The following is a 17,267-nucleotide window of genomic DNA, read 5'->3' on the forward strand; positions in this document are numbered from 1 at the left end:
ACACTCCCCTTTACAGCAGCAAGTCCGGGCGAGAAGAAGTTGACACTTGATTTAGGAATTGTCAGTGCTGTTGTGTGCCCTGGGTGACTTCTCAGCCAAGTTTGCCATCAATACTGAACAGTTCACAACATGAGACTGCCCCTTTCTAAATCACATGTCAAGTTCTTCCTTCTGAGGTAAATGCTGTGCAAATCAAACACACTTCTGAAAAGGCAGAATGGAAAATGTAACATCTGCAATGATTGAATGCCAGCTTATGTCTCAAGACTTTTGACTAGCTAATATCTTGTAGCATTGTCCTCCAAAATGGTTAATGCTCCATGATGTAAGTTACGCTCAAAACCAAAATAATGTATTTTGTGATAATGGGCTATTTTGTAGAAACATTATCCATGATTATTTAAAGAGGAAAATATTTTAAAAAACAGAGGAAAATAGTGGCAACTTAAGTGGCAAAACCAAGGACCAATTCACTAGGAAAAAGATAAATAACATTTCCGAACATAAACGCTACCAAGACACCGTCTGAGCTCGTCCAATAGCACCACTTATTTATGCTTCAAAAGCGATTGCTCCCACTTGAGGTTAATGTATGCCTCGTCACTCTGTGTGGAACAGACGTTTGGCATGACTTGAATTTTCCAGCTTGGATTATGATGTCGATGGAGCACAAAGGCTAGTCCAGTAAATAGAGCAGCGTGCTGCTTGGGGCCAAATGAAATGGAGCTCAGGCACAGATTCTGTGCCACAGACGGGGAGAGATAAGGCTTCTATTTCAAGGAAAGCGAGGAGGGAGCATTGTCACTGCAAATAAGTCACGACTACGACTCGATTGGAGAGGAAAACCAAAATGGTGTGAAAATACCTACGACATTTTGCTTTACAAAGCTCAGCTACATGCATCGTATTGTTTTATAACACTTAGCATAGCAGAATATAGGGTATGTAACTCCCTCATTGATTTAGATTCATGCCTGCCTATAAAGTGCATGAGGGCTAAAATTGCAGATTATGCTAATCAGCTGATTATGGGTTCAGATATGCAGATATGTCAATCATTTTGTCTGAGAGAATGAGTCCTTGTTTTACAGTAGCTTTAATGAGCCTCAACCCCTTTAAGCCTGCCACCCTTCCTCTCAATATCTCTTCTCTTCCACCAGATGCTAGTAGACGATGGTTGATATCTGTGCGCTCATGACAAAGACAGATATCAGTTGGGTGTGCTATCTTCTTCAAATAATCACTGCCTTGCTCTCACCTCAGTTTTGATAGGGAGTTTGTTGGCTTCACACTGGAAAAGGGAGGCACATAAGCCATATGGAAATGGCTATTTGAATGCCTCTGGTTTATTATCAATCATAATGCATTTGGCAGCAAGTGATCATAACTTTGAAACTAATGTTTACAGACTGTACAGTGTCTTAGAGAGTAAAATGATACGATGCATGTAGTCCGTCACACACTGTGAACACGTGTAAAAGGGCTGAACACATACACACACACACATTCAATAAAGCTTGCAAGTGATGGGAAATCACACAACGTACCCCTATCGTTCACATCTCTGTTACAACGCTTCCAAACGTATCGACAGACTGAAACCTTGTCACTTTGATGAACACATTGGGGAGAACTGAAACACTACTAAGATCCTCTTTTTTTCACCTCTCCTCTACGGATCCACCTCTAATCCACCCATCCCCTGGATCCATAATATGGACTTCAAGACAATTAATGGAGATATCCAATCTCCATATACCACCTCCACGGTCAAAGGGCCTGGAAGCAGTGGAAAATCACCCTGGAGGGAACCACTTATCCACCACATTCCTCCACTGGTGGGTGAGTTCTACATTGTCTAAAAAGTACCCACCATCCAAATTACCCACCATCCAAACCCTTTATCTCCCATGTGTCGGTGGCGACAAAGAGCTTCCAGATAGCCGGCCTACTCCAGAAGCCCAGAGTGACAGGCTCTATCAGCAGAGTCCTTGTATGGCCATGGATCGGGCTGAGGAGGACGATAAGCAGCAGCCAGCCCAGCTATGCGGCCCATGTTTAGAGAGACACCTTGGGACCGGGCATCCGCGGGAACAGTCTGTTTCTGTTCAATTTAGAGTGGTTATCGCACACCGTTCTTCCCGCTAGGCAGTACGTCTTTTTCTCAGCTCCATTGGGACTAACAGAGGTGAGTAGAGGGGTTTTTGTTCGGTTGGTCATCTCGTTCATCTTTGACAAATTGGAAATGTATTTGTCACCAATGGAGTTTTTTCAAACATGGTGAGATGTTTGGCTTTGTTTTTTTTGACTGTGTGAGGTGCATGGATGGTTGAACTTCCATGAATGTCGGTCACCTTGGAAAGAATGATGGTGCAGTTGACTAGCAGATGGGGAATCATCATGTGTCATCATAATTCTATGTTTTTGCATGATTGTCTTAGTGATATGATAGTCTTGTTTACAGCAGTGAGTATTACCATTATAATATGGATTATGGGATATTCAAATATTACATTAGCAAACCATACGATATTGATTTTCAACCCTTGTATCCATTTGGTGGCAGAAGCACCTGAACAAGTCCTCTACATTCAGTGAGTAATTGGACTTCCCGGCAAAGGGGGTCAGATAAATCTTCATTCAGACTTAATTAACTGGTGCAGCTCATGGAGCGGGGAAGTTAGACCACAAATAATTACAAGAACATAAATAAAAAATAAATCCATGACATACATTTTATATGACATTTAAAGAGATAGTTCTCCCAATTTACAAATGTGTATGTTTGCTCCTTTACCCAGAAATCAGATTATGGACAAGGAGGGCCCTGCAATCCACACTTTGGTTTGGTTGAACTTTTGACTGCCACCAACAGCGATGGGACAAGACTGTAACTACCAATTGGATACCACGAAATTGGGGAGAAAAATGGGTATAAAAATAAAAATAGAAATAGAAATAAGTGAATATTAGCATTTTCGTACCGAAATGTAAGTTGATGTCCCACAGTTAACATAATTAAAATGGCATGCAGTTAACAGACCCGGATACCCGGCTGCTACACTTTTGTCCTCCCAGTTTTTGATTATCTAACGTAATGCAATGCATGACCATGGCTGAATATATCACTGTGCTGCCTATTCTCTGAAACTAGGAGAACATGAATATACAGTCGCTGAAAGTGTACACAACCCTCGCACATTCTTCACATTTTGCCACCTTAAATTTAAATCTAAGAAAGGATTAAATTCACATTTCTTCCCCTATCGATCTACACAAGCTACTCAAAATGTTCAAAGTGAAAGACAAATTTTAGATTTGTATTATTTATTATTAAGTTGCGTTGACTGCGTATGTCTTCAGATCCCTTTAGGTGGAAGAACCTTTGGCAGCCATTACAGCTGTGAATCATTTTGAATAAGGTTCTACCAACCTTGCACAACTCTTGGGGCAACATAATGGGCATTTGCAAAGTATTCAGATGCCTTTACTTTTCCCACATTTTGTTACATTAGTCCTATTCTAAAATGGATTAGAAACATTTATTAATCCTCATCAATCTACACACAATACCCCATAATGACAAAGTGAAAACAGTCTTTAGATTCCTACATTTTAAAAAGTTTTTTATTAACAAATACCTTATTTACTTAGGTAAGTATTCAGGCCCTTTGCTGTGAGACTTGGAATTGAGCTCATGTGCATTCTGATTTCATTCATCATCCTTGAGATCTTTCTGCAACTTCCTATGAGTCCACCTGTGGAAATTCAATTGATTGGACATGATTTGTAAAGGCATTCACCTATCTATATAAGGTCCCACAGTTTACAGTGCATGTCAGAGCAAAAAAACAAGCCATAAGGTTGAAGCATGGTGGTGGCAGTGTTTTTTCAGCGTCAGGGAGTTCGAGCCTAGTCAGGACTGAGGGAAAGATGAATGGAGAAAAGTACAGAGAGATCCTTGATGAAAACCTGATCCAGAGCACTCAGGACCTCAGACAGTATTGTGTGTAGATTGATGAGGGGAGAAAAAACAATTTAATCTATTTTAAAATCAGAATACTTTCCGAATGCACTGTATATCAATTGATTTTGTTAAAATTGCTCAAGCTCAGTAATTTGGGTGGGAATCATTGATAGACAACCATTTTCAAATCTTGTCTCTGATTCTCAAGCATATTTCAATCAGGACCGAAACTGGACCATTCAGGAACACCTATTGGAAAGACATTCTGATGTGTCTTTGGCATTAACATTTGTGCTGAAATTGTCCCGCTGAAAATAAAACTCTGTCCCTGTGTTAGGTTTTCAGAAGACCACGGCGGGTTTTCCTCTAAACTCCCCAGTCCCTGCTGGTGACAAACACACCCATAACATGATGCTGCCACCACAATACTTGAAAATACAGAGGATCAACAACATTGCATTGTATTTTTGTTTTTAAAAAGGAGAAAGAATAGTGTTGAAGCCCATGGGCCTGTTATTATGATTTTTGAGCAGATGGATCATCATTTGACTAAATAGTCTGCAGTAACATTTTACAGACACCAGTCCCAAAGTAGTTTAGTGGAACGGCCCATCAAACAATAAATGCATACACAAAAATGGGATGGTGTGGAGAAATGCTATGGGAGTGATTTCTGTTCCCAATCCATACTTGGCCTTACAAATGTGTACACTCTACCATCCAAACCTAACTTTCATTCAATTAAGCAGCAAACTATCCATGAAAGCTTGCATTCCTACTATATCAATACCTACTTTAGATATATCGTGACTGCTTATCACATCTTTCACTTAGTATGTGTCATATGACGAAGCAAAGGACTGTTTAAGGACTAAGGGAGTACAAGCAAAGACTGGCCAAGTGCCTGTAAGCCAAAATAACCCTTTAAGCAAAAATAACTGATAGTAAAATCATGAATGACTAACTATCTGACTGACATTCAATAAAGTGTGTCCAGTCTGCGTGAGCCAAGAGCAAAAACATGACTGACTCAACTGTGAGTTCACCTCAACTCTCCCTCTCGCTTGATGATGAAGTTATTTGAGGTGAAAGCTTCCCAGCCCTACAATATCCGTCATTAAAACTCCACTGACTCAGAATGGAGTCAGGTTCAACTGCAGGCTGTGTCTCTGCCAAGGGACTGTGCATTTACATTGTTTCATAAGGAAACAAATCACGCACTGCGCATTTGATGAAACTGTGAAGGAAGCACTCTCGCCTCTCCCATAAGGTGAAATTCTTTCCAAGTCAAAGCTTCAAATAATTAAAGGTAGTCACTGTGTAACCTAATGTAGTAGGCGTAGAAAGAAGCCTGAGCAGAGGTCCCACTTCCATTTTTCAGGGGAAACGGAAGTTAGATTGAAAATATTGTATCCCTGAAAACCGAATGTTTGGGTTTTCTGGTGACTCTGCATAGGCTAGTGTAGTGCATTTGGAGCACCATGGGCTAATTCAAAAAGTGACTTGCAGCATCATCTGACATATTATTCATATCTGTCAGCTGGTAAGCTAGCCTTCTACCGGAGGCCTGGAGATAGAGTGGGCTAACAAGGGGGGACAAAAGATGTCAGAGAGCTCAGCATTGGGTAACTTGACCTGACATGGCATTGCAGTGATTCAAGATTACAAGCAGGAGCAGAAACTCTTTTCTTTAGTGAGTTATAATTGACCTCAGCTTATCTGACAGGCTGGTCTCATAGACTCGACGTAAGATAGTAAACGGAAATTGGGAACACGCAAATTAGTATGATATGTTATGTTTGGTGGGGTTACATAACACATAGAAACCAAGAACCAAAACTGAAAGGAGGGTGGTTGGTCAGGTGGATAGGTAGGTGTATAATGAGAACATCTAGCAACCCAAGGATTGCTGTGTGTTTGAATCTCATCATGGACAATTTTAGCTAATTTAGCAACTTTCCAACAACTTACTACTTTTTAGCTACTTTTTAACTACTTGGCATGTTATCTAACCCTTCCCCTATCCCTTAAGCTAATTCTTAGAGATATACATCTTTCCCTTTCAAGACAATTTGACAAGTATCTAGATACATGGGCTTCAATACTATACAGGAATGATACATTTTAGTTTGAAATGATTCAGTGTGATTCAGTTTGATTAGAGGAATAACGCAAATGTCTCGCAGCCCAAAGGTTCTGTGTTTGAATCCCATCATGGACAACTTTAGCATTTTAGCTAATTATCAACTTTGCAACTACTTACTACTTTTTAGCTACTTTGCAACTACTTAGCATGTTAGCTAACCCTTCCCCTAATCCTAACCTTAAACCTTTATCCAAACTCCTATGGTGTGAATCTTTCTCTTTCAAGACGATTCGATACGTATCTAAATACACAGCCTCCGATACGATACAGGAACGATAAGTTTTATTTCGAAACGATTCAGTGCAATTTGGTTTGATTAGAGGAACGAATCGCTGAGATTCGGTTCGATGAGATACGATTCGATGCACTAACATTTGTTACATAAATACATTCATTTTCCATTCCAAATTCAAATCTGCTGTTCATGAGCTGGGTCTCTCTGAGATGGATCTGTCTACGCTGACTTCTGTGTGTTGGTGTGCGTGTGTGCGTATCTATGGTGTATGTAGGAACCTAAGTTGAGTCATAAGGGAAACTAGATATCTACCACCCCACTATCAGTGACCTGAAAGCATCCACTTATTAATTTGTCATTTTTGCAGATTCAAAGTGTTAAGAGCTAGTAATATATCAATATTTATCTTTAAAAATGAGCTATGATATAGCCAATGAATATATAGCACAACTTTGGATTTCAACCCCATCTCATAATTTAACAATTTAGACCGTTTAGAAGTTTTGAAGGACTTGGAGCTTCTGTTCTTCTCCTGCTTCGACCATGCAGTGCGGGTAGCAAAAGTGATTGCTGTCTTTGTTATGAAATTATCAAATTTCCCCTGATTGTTTCAAGCAAAATTACCAAAACTATTCCTGATGGTGAACAACGAACAAAGATTGTATTTACAAATGTAAGCCTCGATCAGCATACATTATAGCCTAACTATAACAAGATGAAAGTTGTAGCTTAGGCTGGTAAAACACCATTTTCAACAGTGCATTTCATCAAAATAACCTACCAAATTACATTGATTTTCACTCAACTAATAAAGCCTAATAATGCGCAAGCCATTTTACAAACATTTGAATGCTGAAGTTAACACGCAGATGTGCCAGATCGAAAATAGGCCTACCTCTAGTTGGTCAGCGCATGAAGCTGCGCACAGCACGCAGTTTGAATATAGTAGGGTACTGATATTGCCTGGGGTTGTTTAGCATGCAAAATGACTGGAAAATTAATGACCATCAACATAATTACATGCTTAGTTCGACACTGAAGGAAAGGACACATATTTTTGGAAGGAACTCTTTTGAGCAACAACCCTAACCTTAACCCCTAACTCCTAGCTAATGTTAGTGTTAGCCACCTAGCTAACGTTAGACACAGAATTTGTAACATATCATACGTATTGCAAATTCTTATTATATTGAATGAATTGCAATTCGTAACATATCATACGAAATAGATGAAGGACATCCATAAATTAATACATACCATACCAAATGTAACATACTAATTTGAGTGTCATATTTTTATTTATTATCTTACGTCTACCTCTGAGTCCAGGTTGCATTGGGGCTTCTCTGTAAATACTCAATGAAATAAATAGCTTGGGATCAGACTCCTGAATTGTCCAAATGGGTAAAAAAAAAAAAAAACGTAGGCCTATATCCTGTCAAACATAACAATATTGCAGTTGGATAAGGATGCTACCATTTTTTTTTCAATTTTCGCCTAAATTGATATACCCAAATCTAAAGCTGCTTGTAGCCCAGGCATTGAAGCAAGGATATGCATATTCTTGATACCATTTGAAAGGAAACAAACTTTGAAGTTTGTGGAAATGTGAAATTAATGTAGGAGAATATAACACATTAGATCTGGTAAAAGAAAATACAAAGAAAAAAACAGCTGTTAATATTTTTTTTTACCATCATCTTTGAAATGCAAGAGAAAGGCCATAATGTATAATTCCAGCCCATGCACAATTTAGATTTTTGCCACTATATGGCAGCAGTGTATGTGCAAAGTTTTAGACTGATCCAATGAACTGTTGTATTTCTGTTCAAAATGTTGTATCAAGACTTCCCAAAATGTGTAATTGGTTGATGAATAACTTTTCAAGTTCATAACTGTGCACTCTCCTCAAACAATAGCATGTCATTATTTCACTGTAATAGCTACTGTAAATTGGATAGTGCAATTAGATTAACAAAAATTTAAGCTTTCTGCCAATATCAGATATGTCTATGTCCTGGGAAATTTCCGTGTTACTTACAACCTCATGCTAATCGCTTTAGCCTACGTTAGCTCAACCGTCCCGTGGAGGATCCACTGATCCTGAAGAAGTGTTAAATATTTATTGTATAAAGGATATCAAAAAATAGCATTATGGCAAAACAAAATGGAGCATATCTACGTTTGCATTAGGCCTAGGTTGCATTAACCTCCAATACTATATTAATAATGTGCCACCTCAAGTAAGTGCTTCTAAAATACATGAGATGAAGATACAGTACTGATTTGTTCAAACTTGATTCATGTTCAAGTTTTGGTTAGATATAATTAAACTAATCCTAAAATAAGCTGTTAGAATAAATGCATTATTTTTTTCTCAAGACAGCAAATCAAATAATATATGGAAAGGAATTGCTTTGCATCAGTATCGAAAAAACATTATTACATCACTTGGGAGATGAGAGCATGTACATTAAAACCAGGAGGAGAGAAGAGAGAGAGGGGGAGGGGGAGACAGAGCAAGAGAGTGAGAGAGAGCAGTCCCGAGGAAGCGCGCGTTGAGAGCCCATGATTGTCTCTAGTCGGCTATCTACAGTGTGGCAGAACATTTCGATTTTTGGGGTACGAAGGGTTTACCTATACAACAATTCAAGATTTATTGACGATGGCGCAACTTACATCATTGTTTTATAAAGGGTTGGAAATTGAGGATTTCTCAAGTACTTCTGTATCCTTTCTTCAACCTCAAATGATTTTTGAGTAGTTTAGAAATTTCGTTCCCCATTACGTGGATTAAAACGGTAGGCTAGCATTCTGGGCAACTACTGTCACTTGAAATGTTACACATTTTTGTAGGCTACTTTATCAGCTAGTTGTCTTTAAATCTTACCTGTAAAGAACATGTGAATGGATGTACTGTAAATTGCGGACTAGATTGCTGTCAGCTGTCATTTTCTGATACTGTATCTTTGTGATTTCATGTTGCAAATGAGAATCATGTAATTAGGACAACTGTTGCCTAGCCTTTCTCAAAAGAATAACCTATGTAAAGAAAGATAAGATGATGAAAGACATTTTACTATCACCAGCTTAAGTCAGCCCTAGCCTTCTGGGGGCCCTAAACAAGATTGGGTTGGGGTGCCCCGACTTCGGGCAAACATTTTATTGACTCCCCTCTTGATGGTGGAGAGAACGTTTTTTGTTTTTAAGTTCATTTCCTGCAATTCTACACATTTTGTCATGGGGGTAAATAAAATGTTTCAGTTTTAAAGCAAGTTCTCTGCAATTCTACACATTTTACCATGGGGCAAAGAGAGAACTTTGCCATTTTACACCAAATTTCCTGCAATTTTACACATTCTGCAATGACTTTGCAATGTTAGTATGATATCTGAGGGAGAATGACTAACAAACTCAATGTGGCCCCCATGAATGTCAGAGCCCCTGGACACATGCCCTGTGTGCCCAGTCGGGATTCGGCATGATTACTATAAGTTTGGATGTCTGGCTAGACTAACTGCCAATCTAAAAATATTTTGCTGACATGGCTAATTGAGTGACTGTCAGTGACTGACATAACAAGAGAAAAACTGCTGATGCACCACCAAATTTCAAAATTGCACCTGGTGTATTCTACTGTTCTTACTCTCAATAGTAAGTTAGACCCCAACTGAGTAACAAAAACATATATAATATGTCAATCAGAACTAGACGTTGAATTGGTTTGAATCCCCGAGCCGACTAGGGGAAAAAATCTGTCAATGTCTCCTTGAGCAAGGCACTTAACCCTAATTTGGCAGTATGTCAAGAGGACAATGTAAGAGAAATGTAATCATTGGTGCAATTTTCCCATCTAAACCAGTTATTCAAATGATACAATGCAGGTGATCACTCTCTAAGTAACACACACACACACACACACACACACACACACACACACACACACACACACACACACACACACACACACACACACACACACACACACACACACACACACACACACACACACACACACACACACACACACACACACACACACTCAGAGAGAGAAGTGTGTGGTACACTTGTGTGGTTGTCAGGTTATACCAGTGTTATTTTCTTGATATTATTTAGGAAGTGTTTCTCCAACCAGGTTAGCCAGATTCCCCTTCTAACCTGGTACCTAGCCCAGAGAACACCTGAAGCACACCCACATCTGACAGAGAGACATTTCCTAAAATAATTTAGCTTCAATTGGCTTCAATACTGAATGTGTGATGTGTGCATTGGAGGAGGCTCTGGGGGATGTTGCTTTATATCTACTGTAACTTAGGGAAACACTGGAGTTAGGAATATTGTCATTTGTAATTTTTCAAATTTGTACAGTTTTTGGTAGTTCTGTTCTCATCGATCCCTTTTTTTTTGCATAGGTGAAAGGAAGAGTTGGCGCATAACACCTCGTCAGAATCATGGGTCAAACTGGGACATCATCTTTCCTCTTTTGCACTCTTCAACTCACAGTGTTGTTGGCAGTTTTTTCATCTGAAATTACATTTGTTACAGCGGTGAATTCAAACCCAAGCCTCGGAACAAACTCTTCCATTGGCAACCAGACTAACAAGAAGTGTGATTCAGTGGGTACTGAATGCAAAGTGGGTGTCATTCTGCCCATATGGTTACCAGAGAACCCATCCTTTGGAGATAAACTGGCAAGAGCCACAGTTTACTTTGTGGCCTTGTTTTACATGTTCCTGGGGGTCTCTATCATTGCGGATCGCTTCATGGCATCCATCGAGGTAATTACATCACAAGAGAGGGAGATCACCATCAAGAAACCAAATGGTGAAAAAGTGACAACCACTGTGCATGTATGGAACGAGACAGTGTCCAACCTGACCCTTATGGCCCTGGGTTCCTCCGCCCCGGAGATTCTACTGTCCGTCGTTGAGGTGTGCGGTCACAACTTTGACGCAGGTGATCTGGGCCCGAACACCATCGTTGGTAGTGCTGCCTTCAACATGTTCGTTATCATTGGATTCTGTGTTTCTGTCATTCCTGATGGAGAGCACCGGAAAGTCAAACATTTGAGGGTATTTTTTGTTACCGCCACCTGGAGTATATTCGCGTACACCTGGCTTTATCTCATCTTGGCTGTCATCTCACCGGGCATCGTACAGGTGTGGGAGGGCCTTGTCACACTGTTTTTCTTCCCATTGTGTGTAGGGATGGCTTACGTTGCGGATCGCAGACTTCTTGTCTATAAGTACATGTACAAGCGCTACCGCGCAGGGAAACGAAGGGGGGTGATCATTGAGACGGAAGGGGAGGCTCAACTTCCTTCAAAGATGGACATTGAAATGGATGGGAAAATGCTCAACTCAGAGGGCTTCATGGACGTAGCGATGGGTTTTGATGAGAAGGACCTGGATGAGGAGGAGGCCAGGAAGGAAATGGCCCGGATCCTGAAGGAACTGAAGCAGAAGCATCCAGAGAAGGAGACAGAGCAGCTGATAGAACTCGCCAACTACCAGGTATTGACACAGCAGCAAAAGAGTCGCGCCTTCTACCGATGCCAGGCTACCAGGATCATGACGGGAGCAGGGAACGTACTGAAGAAGCATGCAGCAGACCAAGCCAGGAAAGCTGTTGGTGCATACGAGATCCGCTCCGAAGTTTCGGAGAATGACTTTTCGTCAAAGATCTTCTTTGACCCCTGTACATACCAGTGCTTGGAGAACTGCGGTACAGTGGCCTTGAATGTAGTACGCCTTGGTGGGGACTTGACTAACACTGTTTCAGTGGAATACCGTACCGAAGACGGCACAGCCAATGCCGGCTCGGACTACCAGTTCACTGAGGGCGTTGTGGTGTTCAAACCTGGTGAGACTGAGAAGGAGATCCGGATAGACATCATTGACGATGACATCTTTGAAGAGGATGAGCATTTTCTGGTCCACCTTAGCAATGTGAAGGTCATATCCGAGGGCACTGGCTACGGACAACCAAGGGCTAATCACGTGGACACTTTGGCGGGCCTTGGCCTGCCCTGCTCAGCCACTGTGACTATCTTTGACGATGACCATGCCGGGATCTTTACTTTTGAAGAACCGGTAATGACCGTGAGCGAGAGTATCGGCATGATGGAAGTAAAGGTTCTTCGTACCTCAGGAGCACGGGGACTAGTGGTCGTACCATACAAGACCATTGAGGGTACAGCAAAAGGAGGGGGAGAAGACTTTGAAGATATGCACGGAGCGCTGGAATTCCAGAACGATGAGATCTTGTAAGTTACATACTTGCTTTTAATGTTGTCATGTTTGTATTGTTGTCATGTAAATGAGGTGAGGCCCACAGCACATTGACGTTCAATTTTGACACATTTTATGTCTAAGTTATGCCAATGTCCCTGTTTCCAGTTTGTCCCACAGAAGCAGCTTTCTGTCTCAAAAAGAAAATAGTTGTATTGTTATCGACTAGCACTAAGAGACTTTCCACTGGGCACAGACGTCAACTTATTTTAAAAATGTACACTTGGTTTCGTTGTCAGCTAATGTGAATTTAATGTGAAATCAACAAAAAAAATGTCATCATGTCATTGGATTTGGGTTCAAAGTTTGGTAAAAAAATATGAAATTCCCATAAAATTGATGACTTTTTGCAAATCCAATCAGTTTTCCACATTGATTCAATGTCATCTTTTTTGTTTATGACATGGAAACAAAGTTAATTCAACCAGTTTTTGCACAGTTGGTTGTACTTTGTATGGCCTGTTGACCTCGTCATTAGTATCCATTCGTCTCAATGTGCTGTCCATTCCTATTGTTGTTTTAATCTATTGTCTTAGGTTACATTTTCTCAGGGGATGTAAGTGTCTCTGGGGTTCAGGAAGGAATCCTGTCTTAAGTTTCTATCTGTCCACTGTACTTCATCCTTTATGCTTCACTGTCTTGTGTTCTTTTTCTCTCAGCTTTGCCCTCACTGCCCCTCTTGTTTTAATCCTTCATGTGAGCATTCAATTGACTGCCTGACTAGCGCCTGTCTACAAATCTACCAATTAGTGTTTTGCATACCGTATGTAGAGATACTGTGGACTGTAATAGTATTGCAGAACTGGCTTAATTTCATTTCAGTTAAATGGGTTTTTCTGCAATTTCTCCTCCACTTTCGCTCAACACCAGTTGGATATTTTATGACTTGCAGTGCTTCATCGTAGAACATACTGAACAATTGAGAGTATTCAAGTGTACCAAATACCGTGGTGTATCTCACTGAAGACGGGACTTGATGACTCACTGGTGCTGTAAAAAAAGAGGGAAAACACATCAAGAAATCATCATTGTGATGATAATGATACATTAGCATGTAGCATGAATAGATTAGGTATGGAATATGTTGGAGCCCAGAGGCAGCAGCTGTTCTTTGGCTGTTCATTTTGTGTATGCGATGTAAAAACACTGGAATACCTTCCTGATAAAGATAAAACAAATATATAAACACTAACAAGTGTATCAAAATATGTAATGGACTCTAAACAGCTGGCAAACAGTTACTATTTATGAAGAGCTCCCAACAACTACTAACCTAATTTTACTACGTTATAGGTTCCAGAGAGATACGAGTAGAGTCATGAACATGAAACAGTAGGACTCCTACATGTTCACTCCACATGTAGTTTACATTCTAGCTAAAATCATTTGGATCTTGAATTGCTCCGCAGTCTATCCTGTCTTATTTAAACTCAAAACAAACTCCTCAAAACAAACGACCGCCGAGTGCCCCCCGGACATGGAGAGGGGCCACCTTCGGTGGAAGTCGTGACAAATGCAGCTGCCATCGATGCAGATTTTCCATATCAGTGTGTCCATCATTTATAGGAACCCACCAGAATAGAATGTGAGTAAGGCCTTTTTGCCCTTTTTCAATGGGAAATCCAGCAACAATTTTATCACTCCCCTCTTCAAACTGGAACTCCCGTAAATGATATACTGGTATAGTCAGGTATACTGTACATAACTAAAATAGCAGTTGGGCCAGACATTTTCCATGGATTGTGGGGTGGGGGATATAATGATATAATATATATAACACATGTATTCCATCATCATCATTGCCAGTTTGAGGATAGCGCCAAATGGAGAAGGTCCTGTGCTTGTTTTAAGTTTGAAGACATCCACACATTTATACAGAGGCACACGGATCGCTTTGAAGTGAGCAGTGTAAATCTCCTCAGCAAGCTTTGCATAGAGAAGCAGCACCATATATAGACAAGGCAGCAGCCTCTGTTGGGAAGTCGGTTCTTAAGTTTGGAAAAATGTATTAACGTTGGCATTGACACATTTGAGAGGATGCAGTTGCAAGTTATTTCCAAATCTATTTTAAGATGCGTGCAATGTCCGTTGGAATGTAAACATTTATTTATGTTTCTGCGCATATCATTCACTTATGCTACAGACAGAATATGATTGATAGTAATTCCATTTTTCACTGGAGCAAGAGGCCTGGTTACTCTCAACCATGCTGTATCCAGGTAAGGGGGGTTGATTAGTCAAAGATGATCTAGTTATATCATTTACAAGAAGTTACACGGTCAGGACCATGTTCTTTTGTTTTGCTAGTAGGAGCAAGTGTTAGTTGTTGTGATGATATTGGTAGACATTAATGTGTACTAAGGGCTTCGCTTCTGACTGAGCCAGTATAGGTGTTAAAGAATCAGAACCAGGTACTCCGCCAAGGACCTTTCAGCCACCTTTGAAATGTCAAACTAACAATGTTCTACAAAGTACCCATTTCAGTTCAATTTCTACTGGATCTATTCTCAAAAAATGTGGTTTAGTCCACTGTAAACTATACTGAATGATGACTATGCTGTAAATGTCCTTTTACATCACAATTTATTATAGCCAGAATGTGTCCTTTGTGTCCTACTGTCCTTATCAGACAAGATCATATCTGCTGCCCTCAACCGTAGAGAATGATGGTTCAACCATGCCTTTTTTTTGTTTTGACAAGACCCACCCTCTGGTAATATAGATATTATTAACTTTGCTGCCTACATGTAGTGAAATTAATGACTTTGCTTTGACTACACACATTGACAAGCATGAAACTTGACAGGGGGTTACTTTGGGCTTTAGGAGGAGGTACTATTTTAAACAACTAATTAAATCGTTTTTTTTTGTTGCCTATGCTAATTTTGCCCTCTCGACTCTGGCCTGCTCTCGCATGAGGACTGACCTCGTGCTCCTCCTCAGACCACTGTCATGATCCAGGGGTAGCGTAGCTGCCCCCGCGGCCCAGTGGCGGCTCTGGCCTATGGATCACATGGCTGGGGGAGTGACGTGTTCCCTTGGGCTGCATGACAGCGGGGCTGTCACCACCGCTTCATCAGACAAGCAACAGACAGAGGCAGGAGACCAAGGCACTTTGGACCATAGAGGAGCAAGAAGACCAAGGGTTCAAATCATGTTTGAAATCTTTCAAATGACTCCAAGCTGTGCTTGATTGAGCTTGCCTGGTGCAGGCTCAATCAAATGCTTAAAGTATTTGAACGATATCAAATGCTGTCCAAACCCAGGCCTATCCAAACCCAACCCCCTCAACCTCTGTCTAAATACGCCTCACGTTTTCCCTTGCAGCCTTTGGATGTTTTTGAGGGGGTTGGTCAGTGCAGTGCAATGTCCCAATTTCTGGGGAGCTAAACACTTCAGGGGTGATGGACGTATTTGTGTCTTTGTTTTCTGCAGGCAAAAGAGGACCCTGTTGCCTGAAATGTTTATCAGGCTTTCTACATGGCTGAAATAATGTTTTTCAGGCCTCTAATTGGCTGAGACACAGAGACTGGGAGCAGATAATAGCAGACGTGTTACTTACAAAGCACAGTTTGATCAGTCACTATGGCCATCTCGTCTGTGCTGACGGATTCTCTTAGCGTTGTATCCGATTGTATACTTGGTGCAAAAACCGGTCACACTTACGACCTTGGCTGCTGCTCAAGTAAGCACATCAATGAAGATGCCATGAAATAAACATACCATATCATAGCAAAATACATTTATTTTCGTGGAAAGACACTCAATATAGGACACACATGCCCGATAGTCAGAAACAGCATAGTTACATTCTGCATCTCAGCCCCTTAGGAACACTCGGCTGCCTCTCTATCAAGTTACATATTTGTACACACAAGATTACAGTCTATAGGTTATGAATAGCTGTAAGAAAAACTGTGACAAGTGACAAATTGTAGAATTATTTTGACATTTTTGGTAGCTTTGCTGATGTAATACCATAGGACTTCTTCCCACCCCAAGAGGGATACTTAACATTATGTACACTTACACATAGGGGAACCCATATCTCTTTGTAAATCAATTTCAATTCTGAGACCGCATGAACTCAAATGACATTTTCCATGCTTTAACAGGGAGGAATAAAGGACAAAGAAAACCTTTCAGTGGGCTGCATTGTATATTTTGTGACGGAAGCAGCCATTAGCATTGCAAACTGCCTATCTTTGTGAAGCCGTCTTTGGTGTGTAATTTGAATTGTATGATTTACAAAGAGGAAATAGCTTATTGGGGCATTTAAGATGGTAAAATGTGACGAGAAAAATGTATTAAAAATCTTGGAATACGGTTTTCAAGCCTCCTATTCGGCATCTTTCGTACTCCTGCTTCCAGCCCTATGCATGAATAGCAAACATATAAAAAAATATGTTATGTAAATTACTTTACAGACAGTGTACATTTTTTTCAGTCTGCACGAAAATATTCAACCTAGTATTACATAGATATCAACAGAATAATGGGCGGCAGGAAGCCTAGCGGTTAGAGCTTTGGGCCAGTAACCGAAAGGTAGCTAGTTTGAATCCCAGAGCCGACAAGCGAAACATCGGTCAGCATTTTTCATAATAAATCTTGTTCTAGAGGCAGCTCTGC

At 40.5% G+C, this 17,267-nt stretch overlaps 1 protein-coding gene across 7 annotated transcripts in view; it reads left to right on the plus strand.

Annotated features, from left to right (window-relative positions):
• The first annotated feature begins 2,058 nt into the window (after window positions 1-2,058).
• Window positions 2,059-17,267, plus strand: part of slc8a1a (solute carrier family 8 member 1a) — a 47,556-nt gene continuing 32,347 nt past the window's right edge. For 4 of the 7 annotated variants that reach the window (XM_046310904.1, XM_046310909.1, XM_046310910.1 and 1 more), the window contains exons 1-2: window positions 2,059-2,188; window positions 10,761-12,613. In XM_046310904.1, coding sequence (XP_046166860.1) covers window positions 10,800-12,613 — 1,814 coding nt within the window. In that variant the 5' untranslated portion in view covers window positions 2,059-2,188; window positions 10,761-10,799. The other 3 variants (XM_046310907.1, XM_046310908.1, XM_046310905.1) reach the window with 3 other exon arrangements.

Source organism: Oncorhynchus gorbuscha, linkage group LG18 (assembly GCF_021184085.1).
Source record: "Oncorhynchus gorbuscha isolate QuinsamMale2020 ecotype Even-year linkage group LG18, OgorEven_v1.0, whole genome shotgun sequence".
In the NCBI taxonomy this organism is placed as follows: domain Eukaryota; kingdom Metazoa; phylum Chordata; class Actinopteri; order Salmoniformes; family Salmonidae; genus Oncorhynchus; species Oncorhynchus gorbuscha.